This window comes from Cupressus sempervirens, chromosome 11 (assembly GCF_028749045.1).
Source record: "Cupressus sempervirens isolate cs-2001-9-10 chromosome 11, ASM2874904v1, whole genome shotgun sequence".
Classification (NCBI taxonomy): Eukaryota; Viridiplantae; Streptophyta; class Pinopsida; order Cupressales; family Cupressaceae; genus Cupressus; species Cupressus sempervirens.
Window position 1 is genome coordinate 169,868,583 of NC_143128.1, and position 17,502 is coordinate 169,886,084.

A 17,502-nucleotide genomic window follows, 5' to 3' on the forward strand; every position below is an offset into this window, starting at 1 on the left:
TTAATCTAGGTTTATTTAAGTAAAGACATCGACAAGATGAGAAGACAATGTCTTGAATTTCAAGCACTCTTGATACCTTACTTGGATATCATACAAAAGAATGTTAATAAGGTTAGATAACTTATTCTTACTCCTAAAATGTCTATTATTTAACATGTGATTGAACTTTGAATGGAGATACATCCACAACACTTGGCATTGGATGGCCACTTGGTAAATATTAAGTCTATCTCTCTAATATTTGTAGACCACTATTTTGTTGGATAGAGTAATTTCAAACTATTGATTTCTTTAATGGAGTTCCTAATAAATCTCAAGGTTCTCATTTAGGTGACCAATTTCTAGGAGGTCCACGAATATTGCCTGATAAAGTCTATTGCCAATCAATATTGTATCAAAAATTCAAACTAATTAGGTATTGAATTAAACTTGATAAACAAATGATAGAGAAAGAAAACTTTAAACATGAAGAAGATCATAAATCATATGACGATGACATATTGCAAATGATATCTTATGCTTAAACAATGATAAAGTTTATTGTTAATCAATATTCTATCAAAGTTTTGAATAGATTAGGTATTGAATTTAATTTCATACATGCACATATCTAATTTAATGTCATACACGAACATATCTAATTTAATGTCATACACGAACATATCTAATTTAATGTCATACATGAACAAACATGAACAAACATATCATATCATATGTTGTATATGAACAAACATATCATATATTAACCAATAATGTCATAAGTCAAATAATGTCATAGGGTATGTGTAGGATCATGGTGTGCCAAAAAGTGGCGATTTGAAAAATCTATAGCTTTGAAAAATCTCAAATCATTTCAAAATATATTCCAACTTTTTTCCCACCCACCGTGATACTGAATGAAAAAAAATATTATCTTTATAAGGTCTAATATATCTTTTGATACCAAACCTATATGGTCAACTTTAAAAACATACTAAAAATGTGCTTTTGGTATGATTTTATGTGATTTTTACTTCAAACATGTAGCTGACAATTTTTTTTTCACCAAAATTTGATGAAATGAAAAGGGATTCTTAAGAATGTTCTTATCTTTCCATGAATGTAAGGTTTGTCAAATTATGAGTTTAGTAAGTAATTATTACTTATTTTCTAATGGAGTTATGTATAAAGTGCTGACTAACACACTATTTGAAAAACAACTATAAATTTCAAATGGTACAACATTTTTAAAATTCAAAAGATGCATCACATTCTATGTTTCTTCTACTATAAGGAAAAATAATGAAAAATTGAATTTTGTAGAGTTTTGAATTAGTTAAGATGGTCAGACATGAGAATTTTTTTATTCCAAAAATACTAACGTCAAAAATTAATTATTAATTATTTATTAAGAATAAAAATACCCAAAAATATGTGTCACATCCAGGCATGAGTCTAATACTTATATCTATAATATTGTTATAAAATATTATCATTTGATTTTGATTAAGGTGGTCAGACATATGTCTACTTCTTATTTTTGTTCTGAAATTTTTGTAATATTGCATTAAAGTTTAAAATTTTGACCAATCAATTTATTTATTTTAAGATAAGTCCTAGTAGTTTAGAAACTACATTCAATTTTCTAGAGGTTCTTTTCTCTCAACTTTTTGATATAAAGTTAATAACAACTAGAAAATTGTATGTCAAGTTGACATAACCCTAATTTTTTGATTTTTTATTGCCACTTAAGAGCATAGTTTGGTTGACCATGATCCTGCACATACCCCATACATCAAATAAATGTCATGCATCAAATATAGAATGTCATATACATCAAATGTCTATCGACTACGTCCACTGATGCCTATATATATAAATGTCTAGATCAACTACATCTTTTCCTTCCCACGAGGGGAAGGAAACAAGTCTCTCGACATCCTTTGTCATTGTGTGGAGGGAGATAGTGGAGATGACAAGGCCCTCCTGACACGCTCACTCGACCTCCTGTTGAGGCTCTTCTCCAACTCCAACTGATACAAAGAAAGTAGATATGAATCAATATTTATTATATGTTGAAATCAAATATATGTACACACAAAATCAATAATTTTCTTACTGCCAACAAATAGTCACTCTGTAAGTTCACCTCAAATGCTCGTGGATGATCAGGTGTGACGAGACCCTACAACAATTCAATACATATAATCACTTATAAATACACATATCACCAACAAAAATATTGTACCCAAGTAAATATCACCAAAGTCATCTTATACCCACCAATTCCAACCGAAGTTTTGATTGTGGGTCCAAGATATTTAGAGTGTGTGAAATTTGATCTAACAAATTATTTTTGGGTTTGGAGAGAAAATACATGTCATAAATGGTAAGATAAGGTCCAATAAATGAAAGGAATTATTTGATTTAAGTTGAAATAGAGAACCACACTTATAGATAAGGGTAACCTTGAGTTTTTAAAGAAAATGAATCAATATAGGACATAAATAATAATTTGAAGGTCCAATGAGTGTTAGGAGAGTGTGAAATCAATGTAGGAACCCATAATGTATATTAAAATGGGGCTAAAATTAATACCAAATAAGTGTTCTTACTTTTTCAAATGATACATGTAGTCCCCACTTTATTGGAAGCATGCGTCCACCTCATGCACATAATAAAGTAGAAGAAAAAAAGAGAAAGAGGTAAAGATTTTGGGAAAACTACAAGGAGATTAAATATCACCAAGTTGAAGGACAAAAGCTCCCAAACCAAGAATATTAACTATTACATTCATTTTCAAGGATACATAAAAGAATAACAAAATCCTAAAGCTTACTAAGATTCCAAGTCAACTAGTTGAAGAGACCTCACTCCAGAAAATGTCTCAATCTCAAGCATCGTGTTGAAAAAGCTATAGCAAAAGCTCAAGTGGTCACTTGAGAAAAGAAAGAGAAAAAATAAAAGATAAGAAAATACTCGATCATTTATCCCACTAGCATAGCTATAAGAGTATGAAAAGAAGAGAGAAGGGCCATGAATCCAAAAGTTTAGTAAGTTATCTTATCCAAGTTTATTTTGTATGAGAGGAGGAGGAGGACGAGAATTAAAGAATGTAGAATTTTGTTATGCTAGTTCCATTCATCCCAAAGAAATAGTGAAGGAGAGTTGATGGTGTTGATTCCAAAAACTATAGTTTCTTTGAATCCTAAGGATATGCCTAGTTCTTTTATCAAGTTCAACATTTGACTTTGGCCTATGAATAATATTAATTTAAAACACAAATTCTCCTGCACTTATGACTCTACTAGACCAAGATGAGTATATCTAATCACCAATTATATCTTTAAACTTGACTATTATTTATAGAAAACATATAACTTCCATCTTGTAAGTCCTACTCCTAGTTGCAATCAACTTGGAATAAAACTAATCTTCTATTCCTATCATTACTTTTAATTTCATTATCTCCCACTCTTAGTCCTCATACCTTTATTTGATTTTCCTACTTCTTCTCTACTTCTAACTTCAATATGTGCTCCTAGTTCTTCTTTATCTAATTCTTTCACTGCCACTTCTACCTTCACTCCTAGTTTTTGAAGTAAAAGTAGCCAAAACTAGGGGGCTAACCCTTTAACAACAAATTGACCTGCTATCAACAGATAACCATTAAACAAAACTACCCCTTACCACTTAGTAAAACAAAAACAAGGTTTTGATCCATAATTAAGAGAGTATCAATAGGCCTAACATACATACTGCTTATGTAAAAACCATAAAAGTTATAGTAATATATAAACAAAGGTTAACATTAGAAATTTTGAGATTAACTATTATAAACAACAACTAAAACAAAGAAAATTCTTTCATACATCCGTCAGTGGCTGTGAGCTAGCCACAACTGCGGCCACTCCACTATCAACAGACTGTCACAAATGAGGAGGTGTGTCCGACATCATGAGCTGCATGTCATACAATACACATTGCATCTAACATGAAACATAAAATAAATATAATCAAATGAATTAAATTAACTTGAAACAACTCTACCTGTGTGAAGCTCGTATGATGTCTATGCTCTGAGTCTGTGGTAAAGGTTGAGGGTTTTGTGGAGTACTGATGCACATGCATAATTGTTTTTTTCAATCCTTAATATGATTACATAATAAATATATGTATTAATTAAAATGATTAAATTGATACATACCTCAGGACTCATGGAAGGGACAAAAAATGGGCTTGGAGGATTGTTGCTAGGCCTAGCAACACTCTGACCCTGAATTTTGAACAATGTTAACAGATGCTAATTAATTAATCATTCACTATACATATGAAATGTGATCAAATTAGTAAATTATAATTGTAATTTACCTGTGTCTCAATGCCAAATGTGTCGTTCAGGAACTGATCGATGACAAGCCCATCATTTGCACCATCTCCAGCATGAGTACCAAATGTGCATAGGGATCTGCAAGAAGTGCACATATGACCATGACACACAGAAGGCTCCCCCTCAACCAATGGGGTCATGGAATGGATGAGGGTCTGCGTCAATTCATTAATGGTCCCTAGAGTGTTGGCCTCTACATTTTTCTTCACAACTAAAGGAATAGTCACATGCTCGCGTTATGGCTTGACCACAGGTTCCCTAACTACATTAGGGTCACGACGTGCTTCTGGCCTCTCAAATGATGACCCCCCACCTCTACCCTAGGAATCTAATATATCAAAATAATTGAGGATCTCCCCAAGGACAAACTCATAATATAATTTCTTCAAAAAATACACGGGGACCTCGTGATTGTTGCAAGGAGGGGCATCAAAAACCATCCACCATCTATCCCAAAAATTATTTCTAATAGCATCGTGTATCCACCAATGGATGGGGAATCATTTAGTACCCTCTCTAACAGTATTTTGCTCACTGGGTTTTCTAAATAATGCACATATACTACCTTTTGGTAGTTCTTTTTTTTTTTAACATCTTCATATGACAATTTATTTGCATAAAATCTTTTTTGTTCATCTCTCTTAACCTGCCAAATATCTAACTGGCCACTAACTAAGGCTATTTGGGTGTTAATGGATTCGAGGGATGATGCCAATTGAGCCCTCATTAGATTGATTTGTTTGGATTCTTTCAAACGAGTGACGAGTCTTTCTAATTCAATTTTGCCTCTCACTATTTCATTTATTATATTTTCTTATGTGCCTGGCAGAGGTCTTGCAATTGGTTCGGGTTGAGGAATTTGTTGTTCTTCTTGAGGAGGGTTTTGGTTTTGAGGTTCTTGAGGGTTTTGATGTTCTTGTGGATTTTCTGGTTGATTATGGACATTTCTTGGTAAAAAATAATTGAAATCCAAATAAATAAACAAATCTAAATGAAATTTGTAAAAACCCTACAAAACAATATAAAAAACCTATAAAACAATATGAAAAACATATCAAACAATGCAAAGTTAGGTTTATATCACTTACGATGTCGTCGTGGGTGCACTTGTGGTCTTGGATTTCGTCGATGAGGAGGCATTTTGGCAAATGGTGGTGAAAATGTTAAGTTTTCAACTCACGTACTCACTGCTCTCTATAGGAGTAGAGGAAAATACTGATGAAAATGATGGGTTGTGGGTCTATAGCCCATCATATATACTTTTTATGTTTTGCTAATAGCGTGTGCATGCTATTTAAAATAGGAAAAGAAAAACTACTTGTCACCTTTTTGGCACCACAACTCGGTGCATATGCTCGATGATGAAAATAAAAGCTTATAAGATTAGGAAATTGATCCAAGAACCTCTGAGGGTCATAACCTTTGACCTACATCTCCATTCTTCTTCAAATAATTGACATGGCTTCATTGGGAGGAGTTTTTTGGAGAGAAACCCATGCCTTTCCTCCTATTGGCACCTTCTAAGTGTCGAATAAGGTGTGTTCTTAGTGTTGGAGTGCTTTTACTCTCTCGTGCATTTTGGGTGCTTGATAAGGTGCACTCCAAGAGCTCGCTTAGGTGTGTCCTAGATTAGGTTGCATTATGATGCATAGGCTAACATGAAGGTGTGAGAGTTTGGTGTTGGGTGTAATCATACCAATGTTAGTGCACTAGATCCCATAAGAACTCCACAGTTAAGCGTGCTTGGGCTAGAGTAGTACTGGGATGGGTGACCTCCCAAGAAGTACTAGTGTTGCACCCTTCTTTTTCTTTTTTGAGCATCTAGTTGTGTCATTATTACATTTGGATTTCTCTCATGCTCCTTGAAGCCCATTTTCAATCGCCCATCCCCTTCTCCTCCTATACCCTAACTCATTTTCATTCTAAGTGCTTGATAAATCATGTTCTTAGTGCTAGATAAGGTGCATTCTAGGCACTAAAGGTGATGTAAAATTTATGTTCCTCAACAAAGTAATCTCCATAAGGATGAAATGGTCGATGTAACAATTGATTCTTGTGTTGAGAAAAATAAAAGTTTATAAGATTGGGAAATTCATCCAAGAACTTTCGAGGGCCATAACCTTTGACTTGCATCTCCGTTCTTCTTCAAATTATCCATGTGGCTTCTTTGGGAGGAGTTGTTTGGAGAGAAACCCGTTCCTTTCTTCCTATCGACACCTTTCGAGTGCCGGATAAGGTGCATTCTTAGTGTTAGAGTGCTTTTTACTCTCCTGTGCATTCTAGGTGCTCAATAAGGTGCACTCTAAAAGCTCAATAAGGTGCATCCTAGATAAGGTTGCATTATGATCCATGGGCTAACACTAGGGTGTGAGATTTTGGTGTTGGGTGTGATCATACCAGTGTTAGTGCACTGGATCCCATCAGAACTCTATAGTTAAGTGGGCTTGGGTCAGAGTAGTACTAGGATGGGTGACCTCCCAAGAAGTCTTGGTGCTGCACTCTTCTTTTTCTTTTTTGAGCATTTAGTTGTGTCATTTTTAGATTTGGACTACTCTCGTGCTCCTCAAAGCCCATTTTCAATCACCCATCCCCTTCTCCTCCTATACCTCGACTCATGTTCATTCTGAGTGTTCGATAATGCATGTTCTTAGTGCTAGATAAGGTGCATTATAGGCACTAAAGGTGACATAAAATTTATGTTCCTCAACAAAGTAATCTCCATAAAGATGAAATGGTCGATGTAACAAATGATTCTTCTGATGACGAAAATAAAGGCTTATAATATTGGGAAATTGACCCAAGAACTTCTGAGGGCCATAAACTTTGACCTGCATCTCCATTCTTGAAATTATCCATGTAGCTTCATTGGAAGGAGTTGTTTGGAGAGAAACCCATGCCTTTCTTCCTATTGGTACCTTCTAAGTGTCAGATAAGGTGCATTCTTAGTGTTGGAGTGCTTTTTACTCTCTCATGCATTCTGGGTGTTCGATAAGGTGCGCTCTGAGTGCTTGATAAGGTGTCTCCTAGATAAGGTTGCATTATGATGTATTGGCTAACACAAGGGTGTGAGAGTTTGGTGTTGGGTGCAATCATACTAGCATTAGTGCATGGGATCCCATCAAAACTCTGCAATTAAGTGCGCTTGGGCTGAAGTAGTACTAGGATGGGTGACCTCTTGGGAAGTCTAGGTTTTGCACCCTTCTTTTTATTTTTTAAGCATCTAGCTGTGTCATTGTTCCATTCACACTACTCTCATGCTCCATAAAGACCATTTTCAATCGCCCATCCCCTTTTCCTCCCATACCCTAACTCGTGTTCATTCTAAGTACTCGATAAGGCATATTCTTAGTGCTAGATAAGGTGCATTCTAGGCACTAAAGGGGACATAAAATTTATTTTCCTCAACAAAGTAATCTCCATAATGATGAAATGGTTGACGTAACAATTGATTCTTGTGATGGCAAAAATAAAAGCTTATAAGATTGGAAAATTGATCCAAGAACTTTCTAGGGCCATAACCTTTCACCCACATCTCCATTCTTCTTCAAATTATCCATGTGGCTTCATTGGGAGGAGTTTCTTGGAGAGAAACCCGTGCCTTTCTTCCTATCGACCCCTTTTGAGTGCCAAATAAGGTGTGTTCTTAGTTTCAGTGTGCTTTTTACTCTCCCGTGCATTCTAGGTGCTCGATAAGGTGCACTCCAAGTGCTTGGTAAGATGTGTCCTAGATAAGGTTGCATTATGATGCATGGGCTAACATGAGGGTGTGAGAGTTTGGTGTTGGGTGTGATCATACCAGTGTTAGTGCACTAGATCCCATTAGAACTCTACAATTAAGCATGCTTGGGCCGGAGTAGTATTGGGATGGGCGACCTCTTAGGAAGTCTTGATGTTGCACTTTTCTTTTTCTTTTTTAAGCATGTGGTTTTGTCATTGTTACATTTGGACTGCTCTCATGCTCCTCAAAGCCCATTTTCAATTGACCATCCCCTTCTCCTCCCATATCTCAACTCATGTTCATTCTGAGTGCTTGATAAGGCATGTCCTTAGTGCTACATAAGGTGCATTCTAGGCACTAAATGTGAGATAAAATTTATGTTCCTCAACAAAGTAATCTCCATAAGGATGAAATGGTTGATGTAAGAATTGATTCTTGTGATGATGAAAATAAAAGCTTATAAGATTGGGAAATTGATCCAAGAACTTCTGAGGACCATAACCTTTGACACGCATCTCTGTTCTTCTTAAAATTATCCACGTGGCTTCATTGGGAGGAGTTTTTTGGAGAGAAACCCATGCCTTTCTTCCTATGAACATGAGTCAAGGTACAGGGGAAGAAGGGGATGGGCAATTGAAAATGGTCTTGGAGGAGCACAAGAGCAGTCCAAATGTAACAATGACACAGCTAGATGCTCAAAAAAGAAAAAGAAGGGTGCAACACTGGGACTTCCCAAGAGGTCACCCATCCTAGTACTACTCCGGCCCAAGCGCACTTAATTGCAGAGTTTTGATGGGATCCGATGCACTAACGCTGGTATGATCGCACCCAACACCAAACTCTCACACCCTCGTGTTAGCCCATGCATCATAATGCAACCTTATCTAGAACACACCTTATCGAGCACTCAAAGCACAAATGCACGAGAGAGTAAAAAACACTCCAACACTATGAATGCACCTTATTTGACACTCAAAAAGTTCCAATAGGAAGAAAGGCACAGGTTTATCTCCAAACAACTCCTCCCAATGAAGCCACTTGGATAATTTGAAGAAGACCGGAGATACGGGTCAAAGGTTATGGCCCTCAGAAGTTTTTGGATCAATTTATCAATCTTATAAGCTTTTTTTTTGTCATCACACCCTCATGTTAGCCCTCAAGATGAAATCCCATCATCATATGAACAACCCTCTATCCTTAGTCTGCTCTTCAAACCCCTCTAGGAGGGCTCTATCAAGGCTATATCAAGGAGGCATTCGAGAGCCCATATGAACACTTGTTGGCTCATTTCTATCCCCTTTGTCAGAAGCTTTGCTTATTGTTTGATTAGAGATGGTTGGTTCCTGGAAAGCTTATACAAACTACTCAATTTAGGCTTCGATTGTCCAACCACTACAAACACTCTACCCTACTTATGCCTATGACCTTTCCTTAGTTGTCACGAGTTGTTCCTTCAACTCCCTTTGCTTTGAATTTTTTTAAAGGGAGAATACGCCAAATGCTCCAAAAAAGCCTCTTTGTCAACCTCTTAATATAGCCGATTCCCAACAAGTCCTAGTCTTAAAATGTCATGAAAACCAACATAATGTTTGAAGAGGTTGTCCTTTAGTGGGAAATTATTTGAAGGAATGAACACTTCTTGTATGGGATTGGTAGGGTAGACATCATGGTCATCAATGAAAGGAAGAACGAAGTGTCATCAAATAAATGAAATGAAACATCTTAAAGATCATGAAGAGGACTTGAGAGTGAACTAGAAAATGAAGATATAAATTCTATTGAAAACAAAATGTAATGACTAGGAACGAAATGTTTGTTTTTTATGTAATACAAGAATGCAGGATGTAGGCAAAAGCCTACAACGCAATATTTGGTAACTTGCGAGCCTCTCATGTGGGTGGTCTTGGGTTTGAATCTACTTTCGCTTAACATATAATAATAATTAATTCAAACAAATACTAATAAGTAATCTAGACTTCAGCTGTTTACCGATCAAGAAAAAAAAAAGAATGTAGGATGTAGTTTTTAAAAAAAAATTCACAATGCAAATGAAATAAAAACAATGTAGTTCATAAAATCTATATACAAATAATGTCAAGAATGTTTAATGCAAAAGGACAACTAACTATATGCATACAATGAAATCACACAGATCTAGCTAAGGAAAGCAATTTAACACCAAAATGTTTAGGGTGAAAATGGGAGAAATAAATTTGTTAATTTAAACTAGATGAGGTGAGCTCACTAGTTAAACATCTTCACTCTAAGCATTAAATACAAGAGAAAGAACAACTTCCAAATATAATTGTCAATATAACCTAAGTGCAATGAAGGGACATCAATACTAAACCCAAATTATATTAAGTACACAAATAAATCCTCTTTAATATAATATTCATCACCTTAGATTTATATTGTGAAGGTAAATCAATTAGAGAGAATTGATTAGATTAATTGAGATTGCAAGAAGCGTAAATGGTAACTAAGGACGTAAAAGATTGAGTCTGAAATATAAAGGTAAGAGTTGTCAAAAAATTCATATAGTAAGTGAGGAAGTAGACAAATGAAGAGTGTTGATTTTCTACATGTCCTATAATTTCCAAATAGTAAAATCTTTGCAAATTACCATAGAAAACCTAGAACTTTAAATTGGACTAGTCTTTGATTTCACCTAGGTATTAGTCAAATTCCACAATCTATACTAGTATAGGCTAAGTTCTTGGGTATAGGTCACCTTGGTCGACTTGTAATTGGCTCCCAAAATTCTGCAGATCCAAAAATATCTCCAACATATCTACTCTAATCTATATCCAAAACTCTGATCCTAAACATCCATATAAGAGAAACCGATTTTATTTGTTGGGGGAGGGCTTACCTTGGTTAAGCCCTAGATTGAGAAATCAACATTCAAATTGAAATGTATATAATAAAGGAAATGATAGCAAGTAGTAGAAATGAATCTAACAATGAAAAATATAAGTACAAATGTAAATGTAATCATATTAAGTACATGATCACGTATGTAATGTAATAACCTTGACTCAATGAAAAGGAACCAAAAGGAAAATAAGTAAGTCAAAACTTCATGAATACACATGCGTGCAATTTGTCTAGATGAAGAGTTGAAGAACTTTAGATGGAAGAACGGAGCATCTCCCCCTTGAAAGTAAAACTCCAATACCCCGTTGATCGAAGAAGTTTGATGCAAGAAGGAAGAATGCAGGAAGACTTAGACTTGATGAATGCTTAAATCTTCAATATGATTGATGTCCATCTTATTGATATCACTTGTGTGCATATTATTTTCTTATGTGTATGCATGACATGAAGATGAAATGTGAAACATCCCTTAAATACTAGTTTTTAGGTTTGAAAATAAAGTAAGTCTACCAAAACATCAAATAAACCAAATTAAACACCTAATAAATTTCTCATCCCAAGACCAAAATGACCTCGGTATAGGTTGCCCATTTTGACCTGTAGTCAAGGTTATCCAAAGGAGATATAGTCCTAGGGTCTCAAGGATAATGTAGAAAGAAGCACAAAATGATGAATGTGTTGAAAGATATAGCCTAAAAGGTGATAAAATAACATCAATAAGGGTCATGCATAGAACTGGGTGATTATCTAGAGATTTGAGCAAGATTAGAAGAAGAGAAAGGAATCAAAACCAAGACAAGGAGGGCTAAAAAGTCTCAAAATAAGTGCTTACATCTCAAGATGGTACACAAAAAAAACATGGCGACCTAAGGTCAAGAAAAGGACTATACTTTCATGTTTTTCACTTTGACACTTTCTTTTAGAAATATAGATATATATGGATGGTAACAACTTCAGAGCCCTAAAACTATATAAATTAAAATTGACATTATAATTGCAATTCTATTACAATTTCAAACTTTTTTATCTAAAAATTAGACCATTAAGATAATAAAATAAAATTCAAGACAAAATATGATTTGAAGACAAATCATGAACTTGAAGTCTAAATTATATACACAAAATACTATTCTATTTATAAAATATTGTGAATTTGATCAATATATCCTCTATTCGTATATAAGTTCATATTTTATAATCACATTTTGTAACATATTATCCTACATAATATTTTCTACCAAATAAATTTTACACCTTTCATGCAATTACCAATTATATTTGCATTGCTATATTGTAAAATTGTAATTATAGCATTGCACAACAAATCACTTCACATTCATAAGTGAATTCATGTGAGCCACAAAAAAATCAAAGGTAAGTTTGCATTGTGGGTTAGAAAGGTAGATAACTAACATACTTCATTTGTCATTATGTAACAGACATCATTCTTTTGTTGTTATTTCTTTTTAATGAAAAAGATATAAAGACTCGCATGATCATGAAAAATGAAGTATGCAGTCTTTTCCGAATAAAGCCATAGAAATAATTGTGCACTGACTTTGGTGGAAACAAAGACTCATCAAGCATTTCATGCAAGATAAAAATTGTAATAGTCGACAGTCTGAGATATATTTTAGCTGAACATAATCAATCTGAAAATGATTGTGTAAAGCTGAACATGCCATCCATTTAAATTTACATTGTTGCCTTGCAAAATTGTACTTCAAACAAGAGCTCTAGGAGAGCTTAAGTCCCTGCCTTATGTTATAGGTGAAACACATTAGAAATTTTTAATAGTATAAAGTGTTAAATGTATGTGCAAGAAGGAGATTTTTTACATAAATGATTGGATATTAAGTAATTTTGAGGAAATTAACGTAACAATAACAAATTAATATGTCGATATTAAAAATGTAATGTGAATTAATTAATAAGTGTATTGATAACTTGATTTTGATAATGTAATGATGAAAAATTCAAGAAATCAATAATAAATATAAATGATTTGTGAAGAAAATAAATTAATATTTGCATTTACATGTTATATCAAATTTTGAATTAAAAATAAAATTACAAAAAGTAATTAAGTTTCAAGTTTTAAAAAAATTCTCTAATTTTGACTCCATTATTGCAATTAATTTAATTACCGTTTAATTGAATTTATTTTAATTTTGATTTAAAAAATGAGAATCACTAAATTTTGAAAGTTAATATAGAACTATTTCTGTAATTATATTTATTTATAACTTTCCTTAAATCTGAAATTTAAATTTGATTTTAATAGAAAATTAAATTTCTTGGTAATTATAATTAATTAATTTAAATTTGAGTTTAGAAAATGTTAAATTAAAATCAATATAATTATAATTAAAAGTTAAAAATATTAAAAAAATCATCAAAATAAAAAACAAAACGCTTACATATCATATGTATTAGAAGTTCACCTTTTTAGAAGCAAACTAATTTAATGTGTTTATGGTTGGTAGTGAAAATAATGGGGCAGACACTGTCAATGGAGGTACAACATAAGCGTCGTAATTTGCCCACCACTAGTTTTTAATATTTTTTTGATTATTCAAATGATTAAAATATCCATAAACCCCAACAAATTGAATGTTGACAAATTAAAAATTAGGAAATAGCAGAGAATAATTGATTTATAAAATTTGACATTCTAAACTTTAGACTAACTTTGGACTATTAGATTTGTTTGAAAAAAAAATAATAGAGAGGGGGGAGGGGGCAAAAAAACAATAGTTCCCCTTTTACAAAGGCAGGACTAACAATGGTATCCTTCCTTTAGAGGAACTAAAAATAATAAAAAGGTAGGTGTCTTTGGCACAAAGTAAAAATAATAAAAGATATTCACTTCATTATAATCATTCAAATTTTAAACACTTGACTTTTTCTTTCATAATATATGAATGTACAAGGCACTTATATATTTTTAAAAATGAAAGTTACATCATATTTACATTAAACAATGCTGAATTCCTATGTGATCAACAAACTTAAGTATAAAGTCTAGCAAGATTAAAATTTGACGTGATTAACATTCCAAAAGCCTTGACAATAAGTGACACAATGTTAAATTATATCCTATTGAAATGTCTTATGTGATATATAGGGACAATCACACACAATCATTCCAATCTCTAAAATGAAAATAATGTGGCGAATGGTTAATGATTTAAATAGTTCTTGTAATAATTAATGCTATCCTAAACAGATGTGATCCTCTCCTTCCCCTTAAGCCGGATATGTATCTTTACTTTTCAAAACACTATAATTATTCAAAAAGTTTGTGTATGTGTAAATATTTTGTATTCACACATTTACTTATTTATTTATTCAAGTTGGGAAAGCATATTCCAGTCAATTAGAAGGACAAACATTAACAACACAACTATGGAGACAGAAGTGAGAACGTATGCAAAAGTAGAGAAATGGGTTGTTCCACTTTCTCTGCATATTTGGCTCCCCCCACAATGTTATTCTCATGTGATATGCAAAGGCCCATCAAATTATGAAGAAGCATGCTATCAAGGAAGAAAGCCATTCTCATGCCGCTCTGCACCTGGGCCAGGGTCTCTTCGACGTGCTTGTACAGGGCGTCCATCTCACCAGAAGTAGGCGGTGTCATGGCCGACACGTCATCTCCTTCGCACTTGTGGCTGTCAGACACCTCTTCCAAGTCCTTTGCCTTTTCCACATCATAGTAGACTCTACAAGAGAATTACTGTGCCAAGAAGTTTTTGAAGATTTTTTTATTTAATTTTTAGTATCAAAAAATATATTTACCCCTACCAAAATTGTTGCTGGCAAATGAGAAAACAAAAAAAATTGATTGAAAATTAATTTAAAAATAAAAGATTTTTAAACCTTTGAAATTTATTAACTTCAGTACAAAAAAATAAATTGATGGTGACCACCACCACCAAAGGCAGGGACTAATAAAGCGAATACATTTTCCCCATTTTAGTTCTACCAATTTAATTGGATTTGTAGAATAATTCCTTCTCTCACAAAAGAGTGCATGACTTGTTCTTTTCCGGCTTACCATTTTCTTCATTCGGTCGATGCATGAAAACCCAGTTGTCATACAGCTCGCGCACATATTCTGTAAAAGCCTCCAAGTTTGCGTTAGAAGAACCGCCTTTCTCAACCGCCATTTTTGCCTTATTGCGCAGCTCCTGAGCTTTCATTCTCATCAGATTCCCCTCCTCTTCCGCCAACAGCTTTATAACCGCTCTCTTCACGACATGCTCGTCTCCCACGCCGTCCATGTGTGAACAAATTTGTTCTGCAATACGCAAATGCTCCACCAGAAGCTTATTGTTAAAGGGCTGCTCTGCAAACATTGGCCATGTGATCATCGGGACACCCACGCTTATGCTCTCCAGCGTTGAATTCCATCCGCAGTGGCTTAGAAATGCGCCGGTGGAAGGATGCGAGAGGATCAGGAGCTGCGGCGCCCAGCCCCATATGACCAGCCCTCTATCCTTTGTCCGCTCCTCGAATCCCTCTGGGAGGGCTATATCAGGAAGGCGCTTGAGGGCCCATATGAACGCCTGCTCGCTCGACTCTAGCCCCTTTGCGAGCGCCTCTGTCTGCTGTTTGTTCAGAGACGATTGGCTCCCAAAGCACACAAAAACTACTGAATTTGGGCTTCGGCTGTCCAACCACTGCAAGCACTCCGCCTCGCTGATATCCGCAGCCTTTCCTCGGCTGTTAAGGGTCGCGCGTTCGACTCCCTCTGCATCGAAATTCTTCCTGGGGAGAATAGGGCCAACGCTCCAAACAGGTCTCTTCGTCAAGCTCTTGATATGATCGATCCCCAGCGAGTCCAGCTCGTAAAACGTGTTGAAAATCACGCCGCTTCCTTCCATGCTGCGATTGATCTCGTCCGTCACAAATCTTTGCATGGGATTCTTCTCCGGGTTTCGCATGGCGAACGGCAGATCGGATTTACGCAGCTTGAAATCGAACGGAAGGTCGGGGATCTGGAAATACTCATCGTCTCCGTCGACATTCTTCTGCGGGGTGTTTTTCATGAAGGAATGCATCACAGACATGCCGAATGCTCCCGACGTGTGGAAAACCACTGTGGGAAGCCCAAATTTTGCACCAGATGTGTGAACCCAGGACGTAAACATGTCGCTTATTAAACAAACGGGAGGAGACGGAGAACTCTGTATCTGATCCTCTGCGATTTTAATTTCCTGCTCCAACCATTGCTCAAATTGTCCAGCGAGCTCGTGGGACGATTTCCTGAGAATTCCACTCATATGCAGCGGAATGGTTTCGGAGCTTTCGATTCCTGGCTGCAGGCCTTCGATGGGAGGCATGGGAAGCGAGATCAGCCTTATGTCGACTGTGGGATTCGAACTCTTGACCGCCTGGTCCACTTGAGGCTGCAGTCGTGCAACGTTGCCCGGTGTGGTAACGTAAGAAACAATGAGGCCATGGGAGGCGAGAAGCTTTGTAAGCTCCAGGAAAGGAATAAGATGGCCCTGCCCCACATAAGGAACGACTACGGCATGAGGCTTGCTGCTCTTCTCACCACCATTCATTTTGCTGCACATAATAAAATCCCTCAGGCAGCTCTTTCAGCCAGACCATTTCATATATGACTACTTTATATGGCACCTATTACTGGAACTTGCATATGCATTTCCTATCAAATTACTTCGCATGCGAAGATGCAGATGGACTCGTCACAACCACAAGAAAAGTTGAAGATAAGACTCTGTCTCGAGAGTTTTGAATTTTGAGTAAACCATAAAGTGATGCTTGGCATAATTAATTTGTCATCGTGCAGCATATTTTATATGGTAATGGCGCATGGCTGTCGTGTTGTATTAGCTCCAATTTATCTCACAAATTTCTAAGAGGTAGATGTTGCGTTGACATGCGAGAGTTAATCGTCAGCATGTACTGAACTTGAAATCTTTAAAGCACGGTGCAGCGCCGACGATGAATTGTCGATCACGCATAACTGTCATGATTGCATTTAATACAACTTAGTTTGATGTCTACCTGGACGGACCGTTGGTTTGACACGCTGATTTTATAAATTTCTAACAGATACCTGATAATTCATTGCGGTCTATAAACAAGAGCTCTGTTTGAGCTTCAGTCCCTGCCTTGTGCAGGGGGTGAAGGAGGGGTTGTCTGATATATGAGCAGGAAATTAAATTTGAGTGAGAAAACTGTCAACTTAAAAATATAGCATGTGAGATAAGGATATATTAAGATCAGTGCAGAAAGAGATGTCGAATTGCACAAGAAGAGCAAGCTAATATGCCTTCGGATGTTAAAAGATGGGTTGAAGCGTATAGAAATCATTTGTAATGCAATAATTTAATCTAAAATTAGTTTATTATTGCTGCAGCAAATGAAAAGCATAAGGTGTGATAAGAGGAGACTCTTAAAGTCATACAGACCATCAAACAATTGCATAGACGAAAATTTGGAAAAGCATTCTGTCATTAACAATGCTTGCAGATATCTTATAGAAGTTCTAAATAGCAAA

General features: G+C 35.4%; 1 protein-coding gene and 5 pseudogenes across 1 annotated transcript; 4 read left to right on the plus strand and 2 right to left on the minus strand.

Moving 5' to 3' along the window:
* Positions 1–6,051: 6,051 nt before the first annotated feature.
* Positions 6,052–6,170, plus strand: LOC149528720 (5S ribosomal RNA; annotated as a pseudogene).
* Positions 6,171–6,752: 582 nt separating this feature from the next.
* On the plus strand, positions 6,753–6,871 carry LOC149528721 (5S ribosomal RNA; annotated as a pseudogene).
* A 579-nt stretch (positions 6,872–7,450) lies between these two features.
* Positions 7,451–7,569, plus strand: LOC149528722 (5S ribosomal RNA; annotated as a pseudogene).
* A 582-nt stretch (positions 7,570–8,151) lies between these two features.
* On the plus strand, positions 8,152–8,270 carry LOC149528723 (5S ribosomal RNA; annotated as a pseudogene).
* Positions 8,271–8,798: 528 nt separating this feature from the next.
* On the minus strand, positions 8,799–8,917 carry LOC149528724 (5S ribosomal RNA; annotated as a pseudogene).
* A 6,029-nt stretch (positions 8,918–14,946) lies between these two features.
* Positions 14,947–16,997, minus strand: LOC149528725 (scopoletin glucosyltransferase-like). Its single transcript, XM_089809316.1, has one exon. It carries the CDS (start codon positions 16,550–16,552, stop codon positions 14,990–14,992), a length of 1,563 nt encoding a protein of 520 aa, XP_089665442.1. The 5' UTR covers positions 16,553–16,997; the 3' UTR covers positions 14,947–14,989.
* Between the last annotated feature and the right edge of the window lie 505 nt (positions 16,998–17,502).

Excerpts from the sequence above, each read along its gene's own strand:
- LOC149528725 (XM_089809316.1), bottom strand. The coding sequence starts at position 16,552 with ATGTGCAGCAAAATGAATGGTGGTGAGAAGAGCAGCAAGCCTCATGCC.